Source organism: Ranitomeya imitator, chromosome 3 (genome assembly GCF_032444005.1).
Source record: "Ranitomeya imitator isolate aRanImi1 chromosome 3, aRanImi1.pri, whole genome shotgun sequence".
NCBI classification, from domain to species: Eukaryota; Metazoa; Chordata; class Amphibia; order Anura; family Dendrobatidae; genus Ranitomeya; species Ranitomeya imitator.
The window spans coordinates 728678678-728695858 of record NC_091284.1 but is presented as its reverse complement, the minus strand read 5'-3'; the positions used below and the strand labels follow the sequence as shown (position 1 = coordinate 728695858).

At 44.5% G+C, this 17181-nt stretch overlaps 1 protein-coding gene across 1 annotated transcript in view; it reads left to right on the top strand.

Moving 5' to 3' along the window:
- The window catches only part of TNS2 (tensin 2), a 186186-nt gene that overhangs the window by 150905 nt on the left and 18100 nt on the right, over nucleotides 1-17181 (top strand). The window contains exon 19 of the mRNA XM_069758793.1: nucleotides 14555-16004. Coding sequence (XP_069614894.1) covers nucleotides 14555-16004 — 1450 coding nt within the window. The remainder of the gene's footprint in view (nucleotides 1-14554; nucleotides 16005-17181) is intronic.

Here is a 17181-nt window from a genome sequence, read left to right as displayed (position 1 = left end):
TCACAGCAGCAGAAGCAACATGGAAGGAAAAAATGAACATTTAACTTTTTAGTCACAAAAATTATCTTTTAGCAACAATTTTTTTATTTTCCCAATGGTAAAAGGAGAAACTGAACCACGAAAGTTGTTGTCCAATTTGTCCTGAGTACGCTGATACCTCATATGTGGGGGTAAACCACTGTTTGGGCGCACGGCAGGGCTTGGAAGGGAAGGAGCGCCATTTGACTTTTTGAATCAAAAATTGGCTCCACTCTTTAGCGGACACCATGTCACGTTTGGAGAGCCCCCGTGTGCCTAAAAATTGGAGCTCCCCCACAAGTGACCCCATTTTGGAAACTAGACGCCCCAAGGAACTTATCTAGATGCATAGTGAGCACTTTGAACCCCCAGGTGCTTCACAAATTGATCCGTAAAAATGAAAAAGTACTTTTTTTTCACAAAAAAATTATTTTCGCCTCAATTTTTTCATTTTCACATGGGCAATAGGATAAAATGGATCCTAAAATTTGTTGGGCAATTTCTCCTGAGTACACCAATACCTCACATGTGGGGGTAAACCACTGTTTGGGCACATGGTAAGGCTCGGAAGGGAACGAGCGCCATTTGACTTTTTGAATGAAAAATTATCTCCATCGTTAGCGGACACCATGTCGCGTTTGGAGAGCCCCTGTGTGCCTAAACATTGGCGCTCCCCCACAAGTGACCCCATTTTGGAAACTAGACCCCCCAAGGAACTTATCTAGATGCCTAGTGAGCAATTTAAACCCTCAGGTGCTTCACAAATTGATCTGTAAAAATGAAAAAGTACTTTTTTTTCACAAAAAAATTATTTTCGCCTCAATTTTTTCATTTTCACATGGGCAATAGGATAAAATGGATCATAAAATTTGTTCGGCAATTTCTCCCGAGTACGCCGATACCTCATATGTGGGGGTAAACCACTGTTTGGGCACTAGGCAGGGCTCGGAAGGGAAGGCACGCCATTTGGCTTTTTAAATGGAAAATTAGCTCCAATTGTTAGCGGACACCATGTCGCGTTTGGAGAGCTCCTGTGTGCCTAAACATTGGAGCTCCCCCACAAGTGACCCCATTTTGGAAACTAGACCCCCCCAAGGAACTTATCTAGATGCATATTGAGCACTTTAAACCCCCAGGTGCTTCACAGAAGTTTATAACGCAGAGCCATGAAAATAAAAAATAATTTTTCTTTCCTCAAAAATTATTTTTTAGCCTGGAATTTCCTATTTTGCCAAGGGTAATAGGAGAAATTGGACCCCAAATGTTGTTGTCCAGTTTGTCCTGAGTATGCTGATACCCCATATGTGGGGGTAAACCACTGTTTGGGCGCACGGCAGGGCTCGGAAGGGAAGGCACGCCATTTGGCTTTTTAAATGGAAAATTAGCTCCAATCATTAGCGGACACCATGTCACGTTTGGAGAGCCCCTGTGTGCCTAAACATTGGAGATCCCCCAGAAATGACCCCATTTTGGAAAATAGACCCCCAAAGGAACTAATCTAGATGTGTGGTGAGGACTTTGAACCCCCAAGTGCGTCACAGAAGTTTATAACGCAGAGCCATGAAAATAAAAAAAAAAAATTTATTTTCTCAAAAATGATCTTTTAGCCTGCAATTTTTTATTTTCCCAAGGGTAACAGGAGAAATTTGACCCCAAAAGTTGTTGTCCAGTTTCTCCTGAGTACGCTGATACCTCATATGTGGGGGTAAACTACTGTTTGGGCACATGCCGGGGCTCGGAAGTGAAGTAGTGACATTTTGAAATGCAGACTTTGATGGAATGCTCTGTGGGCGTCACGTTGCGTTTGCAGAGCCCCTGATGTGGCTTAACAGTAGAAACCCCCCACAAGTGACCCCATTTTGGAAACTAGACCCCGAAAGGAACTTATCTAGATGTGTGGTGAGCACTTTGAACCCCCAAGTGCTTCACAGAAGTTTATAATGCAGAGACGTGAAAATAATAAATACGTTTTCTTTCCTCAAAAATAATTATTTAGCCCAGAATTTTTTAATTTTCCCAAGGGTAACAGGAGAAATTTAACCCCAATATTTGTTGTCCAGTTTCTCCTGAGTACGGTGATACCCCATATGTGGGGGTAAACTACTGTTTGGGCACATGCCGGGGGCTCGAAATTGAAGTAGTGACGTTTTGAAATGCAGACTTTGATGGAATGCTCTGCGGGCGTCACGTTGCGTTTGCAGAGCCCCTGATGTGGCTAAACAGTAGAAACCCCCCACAAGTGACCCCATTTTGGAAACTAGACCCCGAAAGGAACTTATCAAGATGTGTGGTGAGCACTTTGAACCCCCAAGTGCTTCATAGAAGTTTATAATGCAGAGCCGTGAAAATAATAAATACGTTTTCTTTCCTCAAAAATAATTATTTAGCCCAGAATTTTTTATTTTCCCAAGGGTTACAGGAGAAATTGGACCCCAATATTTGTTGTCCAGTTTCTCCTGAGTACGCTGATACCCCATGTGTGGGGGTAAACCACTGTTTGGGCACACGTCGGGGCTCAGAAGGGAAGTAGTGACTTTTGAAATGCAGACTTTGATGGAATGGTCTGCGGACATCACGTTGCGTTTGCAGAGCCCCTGGTGTGCCTAAACAGTAGAAACCCCCCACAAGTGACCCCATTTTAGAAACTAGACCCCCCAAGGAACTTATCTAGATATGTGGTGAGCACTTTGAACCCCCAAGTGCTTCACAGACGTTTACAACGCAGAGCCGTGAAAATATAAAATCATTTTTCTTTCCTCAAAAATGATGTTTAGCAAGCATTTTTATATTTTAACAAGGGTAACAGGAGAAATTGGATCCCAGTAATTGTTGCGCAGTTTGTCCTGAGTATGCTGGTACCCCATATGTGGGGGTAAACCACTGTTTGGGCACACGTCGGGGCTCGGAAGTGAGGGAGCACCATTTGACTTTTTGAATACAAGATTGGCTGGAATCAATGGTGGCGCCATGTTGCGTTTGGAGACCCCTGATGTGCCTAAACAGTGGTAACCCCTCAATTCTACCTCCAACACTAACCCCCCCACACCCCTAACCCTAATCCCAACTGTAGCCATAACCCTAATCACAACCCTAACCCCAACACAACCCTAACCGCAACCCTAATTCCAACCCTAACCCTAAGGCTATGTGCCCACGTTGCGGATTTGTGTGAGATTTTTCAGCACCATTTTTGAAAAATCCGCGGATAAAAGGCACTGCGTTTTACCTGCGGATTTTCCGCGGATTTCCAGTGTTTTTTGTGCGGATTTCACCTGCGGATTCCTATTGAGGAACAGGTGTAAAACGCTGCGGAATCCGCACAAAGAATTGACATGCTGCGGAAAATACAACGCAGCGTTTCCGCGCGGTATTTTCCGCACCATGGGCACAGCGGATTTGGTTTTCCATAGGTTTACATGGTACTGTAAACCTGATGGAACACTGCTGCGAATCCGCAGCGGCCAATCCGCTGCGGATCCGCAGCCAAATCCGCACCGTGTGCACATAGCTTAATTCTAAAGGTATGTGCACACGCTGCGGATCCGCAGCAGTTTCCCATGAGTTTACAGTTCAATGTAAACCTATGGGAAACAAAAATCGCTGTACACATGCTGCGGAAAAACTGCACGGAAACGCAGCGGTTTACATTCCGCAGCATGTCACTTCTTTCTGCGGATTCCGCAGCGGTTTTACAACTGCTCAAATAGAAAATCGCAGTTGTAAAACCGCAGTGAAATGCGCAGAAAAACAGCGGTAAATCCGCCATAAATCCGCAGCGGTTTAGCACTGCGGATTTATCAAATCCGCAGCGGAAAAATCCGCAGAGGACCAGAATACGTGTGCACATTCCTAACCCTAACCCTAGTCCTAACCCTAACCCTACCCCTAACCCTACCCCTAACCCTAACCCTACCCCTAACCCTACCCCTAACCCTAACCCTATTCTAACATTAGTGGAAAAAAAAATTCTTTATTTTTTTAGTGTCCCTACCTATGGGGGTGACAAAGGGGGGGGGGGGTCATTTATTTTTTTTTTATTTTGATCACTGAGATATAATCTATCTCAGTGATCAAAATGCACTTTGGAACGAATCTGCCGGCCGGCAGATTCGGCGGGCGCACTGCGCATGCGCCCGCCATTTTGGAAGATGGCGGCGCCCAGGGAGAAGACGGACGGACCCCGGCAGGATCGGTAAGTATGATGGGGTGGGGGGGAGCACGGGGGGGTGGATCGGAGCATGGGGGGGTAAATCGGAGCACGGGGGTGGATCGGAGCACGGGGGGGTGCATTGGAGCATCGGGGGTGGATCGGACTGCAGGGGGGGTGGATCGGAGTGCAGGGGGGGTGGTTGGAGCACGGGGGGGGGTGGTTGGAGCACGGGGGGGTGATTGGAGCACGGGGGTGAGCGGACAAGAGCACGGGGGGAGCGGAGCACAGGACGGAGGGGAGCCGGAGCAGTGTACCGGACAGATCAGGGGGCTGGGGGGGCGATCGGTGGGGTGGGGTGGGGGCACATTAGTGTTTCCAGCCATGGCCGATGATATTGCAGCATTGGCCATGGCTGGATTGTAATATTTCACCAGTTATAATAGGTGAAATATTACAAATCGCTCTGATTGGCAGTTTCACTTTCAACAGCCAATCAGAGCGATTGTAGCCACGGGGGGGGTGAAGCCACCCCCCCTGGGCTAAACTACCACTCCCCCTGTCCCTGCAGATCGGGTGAAATGGGAGTTAACCCTTTCACCCGATCTGCAGGGACGCGATCTTTCCATGACGCCACATAGGCACCGACTTTCATGACGCCTACGTGGCGTCATGGGTCGGGAAGGGGTTAATCATCGGGAGCACATGGTTTCTCCAGCGCTGATTCTGGGCAGCGGGGACATCCTGAAGTGGGATAACAGTGCGATCCCACTCACTGCTGCCCCCCTCCCCACATGCTACATCCGTACCATAAGACGCACCCACACTTTCCTCCCAAATTTGGAGGAAAAAATGTGCGTCTTATGGTCGGAAAAATACGGTATGTTGATCTTGGGATATAAACTTTTCTGTGCTACATGTCAAATGAAACCAGTCCCAATGACCACTGTAAAACATAAATCTGAGATATTTATAGCATATTAAAGTAACTTCCTTGGAGTGTGTGGGAACCGATGATAGAAAGACCCAGCAGTTTTGACAGCATGAATCAAATGACATGTTTTTTTTTACACCTGGAGACACTTGGAATTAACCAGATTGTCTTGGGAAGTGCATTCTAGAGACCTGGTGCAGTACACGTGAAATTTAGATTATGGAGGATGATAGTCTCAGATCATTAGCAGAATGGAGAGCATTGGGAGGGTGGTAGACAGAGATGTGGGAGGAGATGTAGTGTGGGGAAGCACTGTGTCGAGTTTTGTGGGTGAAAGTGATAAGTATATGTAGTATATTGTAGCGGATGGGCAACCAGTGTAATGACTGGCACAGGCTGGTGGCATCAGTGTAGTAGTTGGACAGACCCTTTCTGCTGAGTTCAGGATATATTGGAGGGGATAGTTTTGTGAGATGGAGACCAATTACTAGAGCGTTGCTGTAGTGCAGATGAGAAGGAATCAGTGACATTTACATTTTTTACCATTTCTAAAATAAGAAAAGGGAAGATTGTGGAGATGTTTTTGAGGTGCAGTTGACAAGAGTATGTGAGTGTTTGGATATAGAGCATGGAGGAAAGATCTGAATCAAATATAACCCCAAGACAGTTGTTGTGCTGCTTGAGAGTTACAGCAGTACCACGCACAGAAATTAAACATGGTGGTACTATGCAAATACAGTATGGTAAATATTATGTTTCCTACTTTCCTAAATCACAAAATCGGGCACTTGTTGACCTCCACTGACATTGATCTGATCCTTGGCACCAGCACCACACTATGGGAGAGACTTGTCAATCATCTGTAGCGCCGTAGCCAGACTAGTCTCCAGACTAAACCTAGTATAAAAACAATGGGCAAATACCCTGCCGTAAGTAAATAAATATTAAATGTAAATAACAAGGGGTACTTAGTTAACTCTATTTTGATTAAAAAAGCGTAAAAGCCGATCCCTACATGACAAGGATGGTCCCTAACTGTAGTATCTCAAAATAGCAGGCCTCAAAATAGACAGAGACAGAGCATGACCTAGACCTGAGTGTTTCACACCTGCCTTTCTAAAGCTACATAGACAAGATGCACAGCCCAAAAAGTGAGATCCATGCGTCTCCATGTACAAAGTACAGGGAGCTAAAGCAACATGGAAGAAATGGGTCGGCACACCTGTTGGTGTAAGTGCAATGTGTAGGAGCATATTCACACTGTTGCCTTTAACAGACAAAACCTAGGATAAAAACAAAGCCATCCCACCGTGACAAGGTGTACCGAGTCTGGATGGTCCCTAACTCTGGTATTTCACCTCGCTATGTGCTAGCAGGCCTCAAAATAGAGGGGGGCAGAGCAGGACCTAGTCGCGGTGTTTTGCTTTAGTCTCCCAACTACTCTCATCTCTGTTGGCGGTTTGAGCATACATCAGATGACAGGTTCCATTTAAGTAAAAATATCACAAAAAGTATTCTAAATAGACAAGATACTGTGGTTTAGCTGTGTGTCCATCACAGTCCTGCGGTTGACAGCGCTTAGAATATACAGTACTGTATGTAAAGAGCCAGCTATACACTGTGTAACGAAACATGGTACTGAATACAGACTGTCCGCAGTGCACTCGTACCCCATAAACCAGCAATCACGACTCCTGGAAATTTACTCTCCTTCTGTTTGCCAGTTTATTGTGTCGGCGTCCCGCGTGAATTTTCTTTTCCAAGCAAAGGCATTTGCCAAACTAACAAGCATGTGTTCCCCTGTAGGCGATCAGTGGAGACGTGCTCACATAAAATGATTATTATAGAGATCGGGAAAACCCGTGGCCGTGGAGTTACATCATGGCTCGGGTTGTGTATTGGCCGGCGTCACGTCACTGGTGTTACTACAAGCCAACACCTTATAGGAACACGCATATAGCGGCTGTAATGAGCGTAATTACTAATAATGGGCTGCACTTTATAACTCATGCTCATTATGACAGCAGAGATTGGGAATTTAGTGGTATTTTGGAACACTCCCATATTTATGGTAAGAGATATTAACCCCTCCACATTCAAAATAGTTCAATAATAATTATGTAAAGACATACTTGCTCTATAATTTAGATACCCTACATGGACATTTACTTCTTAAAGGGATTGTCCACTTCTGGATAACTCCTTATAATGGGCCCAGGGAAGTGGAAAAAATAATGATACCTTTCAGACCAGCATCACTCCTCCATACTCATCGCTGCTTGACCCACTAGTTCCCTGGCATCAACATCTGGAAGGGTTGTCACACAGCAAATCAATGGCTGCTGGACGGCTGCAATGTTCACAATTCGTCCTCTAAATCTGTTATGCTTATTAAATCACTGGCATGATGTATCAGGGCTTGTCAGTGCCGGTCCTGTGCATAAGCTGAGTGTTTGTAGACTCCTATGCTCAATCACTATTCACAGCCAGGAATCTGGATAGTGGTCATGTGTTCACTGCAGAACAACCATTAGAAATAGCTTTCTGTCCTGTCTATTAGGGAAGGGACAGAGGCTCTACACTAGCATAGTCGTATAGCAGAGAAGACGCCTTTTGCAGAGGTAGGAATTATGGCAGCTGCCAGAGGGGGAAGGGGAATCATTCTGTCTAGATTCCGTCCCCAGCAGGACTAGAATGAGGAACATGGAAGCAAGTAAACACTGTATATTACCTTATAACAAAAATTAGAAATGTTTAAGAATTTTGGCATTAAAATGTTTCATGGAATCTCCTTTTCAGAAGGTGAAAATTCAGGGCCCATTATATTGAAAAATCCACTTTTCTCATGTCCTCCATGTTATTCATTGGACTGTTGGGGACAGCGATGATATGTTTGTAAAGTGCTGCGGAATATTATGCCATATAAGTATAATAATACTCACCAAAATTAAATAAATGTCATTAGGCTGGATTTAGAATTTTCTGTCTGTAGATTTTCTAGATGATCTGTATTTTTAACACTGACATCAAAAAGTGTCATAGTTTCCACAGTCATCCCCTGTCCTGCCAACCTTCTACCTAAGACTCTCATGACTCACTCTGGGGCTGCCAAGGCCACTTATGAGTCCCAGGAGCAAACATCACAGAACACTTTTTAGTGCTCTATTAACTGTATCGTGTCAGGACATCTCTAAACATTTCACATTTTTTACAGTATACCACAGATTTTATTAGGATGTACAATTATGTTATATTATTCAAAGAAGGCAAAACATTTTGTATTAAAGAGGTTAAAATTGACCCTCTAGCCTAAAGCTGGACTATTTATGTCAAATGTATTGTAAAGTCAGCATGCCCAATGACTTCTCCAAGGCCCCCATACACATTGGACAAAAAAAGTTTATAACTGGAAAACTGGCTGAAAAACTGTGAAAAATAGTTACGGTCTTTTTCGGACTATAAGACGCACCGGACTATAAGACGCACCTAGGTTTTAGAGGAGGGAAATAGAAAAAACATTGAAGCAACACTGTTATAGGGGTAATATCCCCTAATTCTATACTAATATCCCCCATTGGTACATCTGGACTATAAGACGCATCCCCCACTTTCCTCCAAACTTTTTTTGGGAAAAAGTGCTTGTTATAGTCCGCAAAATACGGTTTGTTGAATGACTGCTACACTGAATGGTCTCCGGTTATAATGGTGTACCCCAAGGTTCAGTGCCGTGTTCGCTAATATTCAACGTATTTAGTAATGGTATAGAAGACAGGACAAGACATTAATATTATTGTTCCTATTTATGCAGATGAAGTTATGTAGTATAGAGCGGTGTGTGGAAGCTATAATTAACAAGCTGACATGGATAAACTAAGCATTTGGGCATTCACGTGGTATAAGAGGGTCAATATGGATAAATACAAATTTATGCATCTGGACACAAATAATATCTAGTCTTTCAATGAATAAAACTAGGAGAGTCACTTATAGAGAAGGATTTGGCTATCCTTGTAAGTCACAGACTGAATAACAGCAATAAATGTCAATCAGCGGCTTCTAATGCCAGCAGGTTATTATCATGTATTAATAGAGGTGTGAACTCGTGGGACAGGGACGTAGTGCTCCCACTTTACAATGTGTTTTTGCAACCTCAGCTAGAATATGTAGTTCAGTTCTGGACATCAGTTCATAGAAAGGATGCACTGTAGTTAGAAAAGGTACAAAGAAGTTCACAAAACTGATAAGGGGAATGGAGGAACTTGGTTATGAAGAAAGATTAAAATAATTAAATGTATTTAGTCTTGAGAAGAGACATTTAAGGGCCAATAACTTCTTATATACAGTATGAACCCCATATGGCCTCCTATATAGAGTTTGAGACCTCACATAGCCACCTTTTATACAGTGTGAGCCCCCAGATAGCCTCCTGTATACAGCATGGGCCCCACATATCCTCCCATATACAGTATAAGCCCCACATAGCCTCTTATATACTGTATGTACCCTATATTGTCTCCCTATATACAGTGTGAGCCCCCACATGGCCTCTTATATACAATATGAGCCACCACTTAGCCTTCTATGTAGTGTAAGCTCCCACATAGACTTCATATATACAGTGTGAGCACCACATGGCCTCCATATATACAGTGTGAGCGCCACATATCCTACATATATACAGTGTGAGCGCCACATAGCCTCCATATATACAGTGTGAGCGCCACATAGCCTCCATATATACAGTGTGAGTGCCACATAGCCTCCATATATACAGTGTGAGCACCACATAGCCTCCATATATACAGTGTGAGCGCCACATAGCCTCCATATATACAGTATGAGCACCACATAGCCTCCATATATACAGTGTGAGTGCCACATAGCCTCCATATATACAGTGTGAGCACCACATAGCCTCCATATATACAGTGTGAGCGCCACATAGCCTCCATATATACAGTGTGAGTGCCACATAGCCTACATATATACAGTGTGAGCACCACATAGCCTCCATATATACAGTGTGAGCGCCACATAGCCTACATATATACAGTGTGAGTGCCACATAGCCTACATATATACAGTGTGAGCGCCACATAGCCTACATATATACAGTGTGAGTGCCACATAGCCTACATATATACAGTGTGAGCGCCACATAGCCTACATATATACAGTGTGAGCACCACATAGCCTACATATATACAGTGTGAGCACCACATAGCCTCCATATATACAGTGTGAGTGCCACATAGTCTCCATATATACAGTGTGAGCACCACATAGCCTCCATATATACAGTGTGAGCACACACAGCCTCCATATATACAGTGTGAGCACCACATAGCCTAAATATATACAGTGTGAGCACCACACAGCCTCCATATATACCATGTGAGCGCCACACAGCCTCCATATATACAGTGTGAATGCCACATAGCCTACATATATACAGTGTGAGCACCACTTAGCCTCCATATATACAGTGTGAATGCCACATAGCCTACATATCTACAGTGTGAGCACCACATAGCCTACATATATACAGTGTGAGCACCACACAACCTCCATATATACAGTGTGAGCACCACTTAGCCTCCATATATACAGTGTGAATGCCACATAGCCTACATATCTACAGTGTGAGCACCACATAGCCTACATATATACAGTGTGAGCACCACATAGCCTACATATATACAGTGTGAGCACCACTTAGCCTCCATATATACAGTGTGAGCACCACGTAGCCTACATATCTACAGTGTGAGCACCACATAGCCTACATATATACAGTGTGAGCACCACACAGCCTCCATATATACCGTGTGAGCGCCACATAGCCTCCATATATACAGTGTGAATGCCACATAGCCTACATATATACAGTGTGAGCACCACTTAGCCTCCATATATACAGTGTGAGCGCCACATAGCCTACATATATACAGTGTGAGCACCACATAGCCTCCATATATACAGTGTGAATGCCACATAGCCTCCATATATACAGTCTGAGCACCACATAGCCTACATATATACAGTGTGAGCACCACACAGCCTCCATATATACCGTGTGAGTGCCACATAGCCTCCATATATACAGTGTGAATGCCACATAGCCTCCATATATACAGTGTGAGCACCACATAGCCTACATATACAGTGGGGCAAAAAAGTATTTAGTCAGTCAGCAATAGTGCAAGTTCCACCACTTAAAAAGATGAGAGGCGTCTGTAATTTACATCATAGGTAGACCTCAACTATGGGAGACAAACTGAGAAAAAAAAATCCAGAAAATCACATTGTCTGTTTTTTTAACATTTTATTTGCATATTATGGTGGAAAATAAGTATTTGGTCAGAAACAAAATTTCATCTCAGTACTTTGTAATATATCCTTTGTTGGCAATGACAGAGGTCAAACGTTTTCTGTAAGTCTTCACAAGGTTGCCACACACTGTTGTTGGTATGTTGGCCCATTCCTCCATGCAGATCTCCTCTAGAGTAGTGATGTTTTTGGCTTTTCGCTTGGCAACACGGACTTTCAACTCCCTCCAAAGGTTTTCTATAGGGTTGAGATCTGGAGACTGGCTAGGCCACTCCAGGACCTTGAAATGCTTCTTACGAAGCCACTCCTTCGTTGCCCTGGCGGTGTGCTTTGGATCATTGTCATGTTGAAAGACCCAGCCACGTTTCATCTTCAATGCCCTTGCTGATGGAAGGAGGTTTGCACTCAAAATCTCACGATACATGGCCCCATTCATTCTTTCATGTACCCGGATCACTCGTCCTGGCCCCTTTGCAGAGAAACAGCCCCAAAGCATGATGTTTCCACCACCATGCTTTACAGTAGGTATGGTGTTTGATGGATGCAACTCAGTATTCTTTTTCCTTCAAACACGACAAGTTGTGTTTCTACCAAACAGTTCCAGTTTGGTTTCATCAGACCATAGGACATTCTCCCAAAACTCCTCTGGATCATCCAAATGCTCTCTAGCAAACTTCAGACGGGCCCGGACATGTACTGGCTTAAGCAGTGGGACACGTCTGGCACTGCAGGATCTGAGTCCATGGTGGCGTAGAGTGTTACTTATGGTAGGCCTTGTTACATTGGTCCCAGCTCTCTGCAGTTCATTCACTAGGTCCCCCCGCGTGGTTCTGGGATTTTTGCTCACCGTTCTTGTGATCATTCTGACCCCACGGGGTGGGATTTTGCGTGGAGACCCAGATCGAGGGAGATTATCAGTGGTCTTGTATGTCTTCCATTTTCTAATTATTGCTCCCACTGTTGATTTCTTCACTCCAAGCTGGTTGGCTATTGCAGATTCAGTCTTCCCAGCCTGGTGCAGGGCTACAATTTTGTTTCTGGTGTCCTTTGACAGCTCTTTGGTCTTCACCATAGTGGAGTTTGGAGTCAGACTGTTTGAGGGTGTGCACAGGTGTCTTTTTATACTGATAACAAGTTTAAACAGGTGCCATTACTCAGGTAATGAGTGGAGGAAAGAGGAGACTCTTAAAGAAGAAGTTACAGGTCTGTGAGAGCCAGAAATCTTGATTGTTTGTTTCTGACCAAATACTTATTTTCCACCATAATATGCAAATAAAATGTTACAAAAACAGACAATGTGATTTTCTGGATTTTTTTTTCTCAGTTTGTCTCCCATAGTTGAGGTCTACCTATGATGTAAATTGCAGACGCCTCTCATCTTTTTAAGTGGTGGAACTTGCACTATTGCTGACTGACTAAATACTTTTTTGCCCCACTGTATATAGTGTGAGCACCACACAGCCTCCATATATACAGTGTGAGCACCACTTAGCCTCCCATCGACATACAAACATCTCATATGCGTGATAAAAACAAGAACACATACTCACCTCTCATTCCCCTGGCGTTCTGTACTCTCTGATGCACTGACGCTACGTTGTGCACAGCTGACATCGCAATGTCATCGTGACTGCTGTTTCACAGACTGATTGATGGAAGATGGAGCCATCAGCCCTGTCCTCCACCAATGTATTCACCGCTGTCTGCATCCCGAGGATAGCGGTGACAGCAGGCATGGTTCGGTCAATGTGCCACTGTTTCAGCTCTTCCAGTGTCCTGGTCCTGGACTGGAACAGTCACAGGGCCAGATGTGGCCTGCGGGCCGCAGTTTGCCCAGGTCTGCCATTAATCTGTGGAATGGTCTACCTCAATATCTGATCTCTGTGGCAACAGTTGATGGTTTGAAAAAAAGGCTCAGATGCTTTTTCTTTTTTTTTAGAAGAAAATAACAGAGTTATTTTCTGAATGTTTGGTCCAGTGGACTGACAATTGGGATCATGAGGGAAAGATTAGTCATTTTAGAAAGGACTGGATCACGCATTCTGCTTGTGCATGTACCCTCTTCTACCTTTGTCCTTTACTATGCCTCGGCTGAACATTTGTAGTTTTTCAATTGTATTAACTACGTATGTTGTTTTTTTTAATTACTGGTATACCCATTAGTATTCAGCATCTATGAAAGCCTTACATGTCAGTATTTCCCCAGGCTGCCCTCCAAACATGTAGCATCTCCAATGTGTCATTTGGGCAAATCCTATGTTTATTCATTTATTGTCCTTACTTACCATATATAGCGCCATCCTATTCAGCAGCGCTTTACATACATTATCATCTCTGTCTCCATTGGGGCTCACAATCTAAACTCCCTATCAGTATGTCTTTGGAGTGTGGGAGAAAACTGGAGGAAACCCACGCAAACACGGGGAGAACATACAAACTTATTACATATGTTTTCCTTGATGGGATTTGAACCCAGGACCCCAGCGCTGTAAAGCAACAGTGCTAACCACTGAGCCACTCTATGTTCATACCTTTACTCCACAAATATTGTTCACCCAATAATAGAGGTCAGACTTTTAAGTATTTTTAGTAAATAAGGCCCCAGTGACAATTCCCTTCAATCCTTAGACTAGTTGTAGCCCAGATAATGTGCACATCCTGTATTGCATGCGTGATGGGTCGACTTATTATTTAAAAGGGTTGTTCAGGATTAGAAAGGTTTGGCAGCCTTCTAGAAGCACGCCTGTGTGGTTCTACAACTTGGCTTTGTTCACTTTAACCCTGCTGTTCTGTTCGGTCTGGGGAGACCTATTTTGAACTTTGGTATTTTTTGGGGTGTTCAAGATGCGGTTCTGAAACTTGTGGTTGATTGACTTAAATGAGGATGGGTCGGTCGGCCACGGGTTTCAGAGCCGCATCTTGAATATTTTAAAGAATATTGAAGTTCAAAGTCGGTCATTTTTGACCAACAGAACAGCAGGGTTAAATGAGCTGCAATACCAGACACAACCCATGGCCATGAGTGGTGCTATGTATAGAAGAAAGGGGTCAGCTTTTATATTATGGTGTTTTTTCCTGGAGTGCCATGTTAAAGATTTACTCCCTATTGTTTTGTTTTTTTACAGCTGTACCTGACCATGTTGTGCCAAGGGACGCCCCTTTTTTTCAGCAACCGAATCCAAGAGGGGCAACAGCTGCAGCCAGTGTTTCTTCGATAGCACAGAGTAACCCTGCGGTTCATGTACAGAGCCCACTGCTCACCAGCTCCCCAACAAGCAGCCAAAGTTCAGGACCCAATACAAATCCCCACGCACACAGTCCATTGCATGGCCGCAGCACAGTGCCGCCTGATGCCTTTGTGTATCCACAGAGTCCTTTACATGTCAGTACCCCAATAAACACACATTGTCTGCCAGCGCAAGCACAGCATAACCTTATCCACACACAAAACACAGCTGTGCAAACCCATATCCCACCTATGTCACCATCACATAGACCCCTGATACACGCTGACCATGGAGCGCAACCCAAAAACTCATCTGGGCAGCAAAACACTGTTCAAAGGCAGAGCTCAGTCGTGCAAAAACAGAGCCCTCCACGGGCACATGTGCATTTTCACAGTCAAGTCACTGTTGGTCCAGTGCAGTCTCAAAATCCTGTTGCACAAACAAATGGATATGGGCCAAAAAATAGTCCTGTACAGTCCCACGGTCTTGAACAGGTTTGCAATACATCAGTAAAATTGCATGATACGGTGACTTTGGAACAAACTGTACCGGCGCATAAGATTGTGCACACACAGGGCTACAGTTCACCTGTTTGCTCACAAAGTGAAGGCACAGCACCCAGTAATGGTCAGGTCCAGGGACAAGGTCAAACCGTACCGGCGCATAAGTTTCTGCACACACAGGGCTACAGTTCACCTGTTTGCTCACAAAGTGAAGGCACAGCACCCAGTAATGGTCAGGTTCAGGGACAAGGTCAAACCATATTGGCGCATAAGATTGTGCAAACACAGGGCTTCAGTTCACCTGTACGCTCACAAAGTGAAGGTACAGCACCCAGTAATGGTCAGGTCCAGGGTCCAGGTTCACTTTCACCTTTAACCTCTCAAAGTTCTGGAACCCAAGCCCAACCTGCTGTGCACACACAGTTGTCCCAATCTCATCCCCCCGTGCACAGGCAGAGCTCTGCAAGTCAGGCAACCACTGTTGTACGCACACAAGGTGGATTTACCCAGGAAAATAAGCCTAAGCCAACTTCATTTCATCAGCCAGGTCCTGTCTGTACCAGCACTACATGTACTCCTACAAATAGCACCGTGCAAACTCAGAGTCAGCACGTACATTCAGATAACACGATGCCAGTCCACAGCACAGTACACACCCAGATGCCTTCCCTTACGTTACACAGCCCTGTCCACAGGCAAGGCCCACAACTACACAGCACCGTGCACATACAAAACACCTTACAAACATTCAGAACACCTTGTAATCAAAGTCAGTCTGCTCCAAACTACCAACTGGCGCAAACACAGAGTCAGTCATATCCAGTCAGCCCTACCAGCGCAGACAGGTGAGTCTTCTTCTACAAGCCTGTATTGTATTGTAGAGCTTCATTCACAATTCTGCAGGCTCCAGAGCTGAAATTTACAGCATATCATTCTGGTTCAGTATCTGTGTAGCATTTGATCTGGTGACTAAGATTCTGAAAAGTTCAGTCTTTACACAAGGCTGTTAACAGTAATCTGATATATTAAAACCCAATTTGTCCGTCGTCCATCAGACTGACAGATACTGAAGCTTGATTCATCGCTCGAAACGTTTCCACTGCTCCAGAGTCCAGTGGTAGTGGCTTTATACCACTACATCTTACTATTGCTTGGTGATGCATGGCTTGCATGTAGCTTCTCATGAAACCCATGATATCAAGTTCCTGGCACATAGTTTTTGTGCAGATGTCAAAGCCAGAGGAAGTTTGCAGCTCTGCAGTTATTGACGCAGCAGGGGACTTATGACTTTTATGCATTATTGTCATGGGGTTACCTCAACAGAGAGGAGCCAGAAGACCTCAGCATCTGATTTCTCATACTCCTGCACTGAAAAGAAGCACTTCTCCTTTTTAAATGGTGGTAATTTCTATTGGCAGAACAGGGGTTAATCGGCCGTGTTGGAACCTCTGGGAGTATGAGCTCTCAGCTGAGCTCGGATAACCACTCGTATCCCCTTTATAATCTGGGTCCTGATTCAAACCCATGTCAGAGCTAGCTTATGCTGCATGGCTTGGAGGAGAGGTGTTTATATGAGAAGTTATCTGCACTGTTGCGTGGTTTGTAAGTGTGATAATTCCCTTCCCTCCTCTTACATTGGTTATTCCCCTGTCCTCCACTCCCCGGAGCATTCCTCTGTTATTTGTAAGTGAATATTTGTATGCTTGGTATTTACAGCTGAGTCGTGACAACTATGCTCTCAGTCTCTAGCACTTGCCAGAGTTAGGGTATGTGCAGACAGCATCTTTTAGACACCAGTGCACCAGCCGAGTTCTCCCAGGCGAAGATGCTTGAGGAATATGCTAGCAGACATTTGAATAAAGCGGCTTTGATGTCAGTTTTTCATTGTTCTTGAGCCGACTTTTCCTCTATACTTCCAAGTATAGAGAACAGGCGGCTTTGGCTTGGAATGAGGGAATCCTGAGGAGTTAAAAGATGTGACATAAACCAGAACATGTACACAGCAATATCGTTTTGATATTG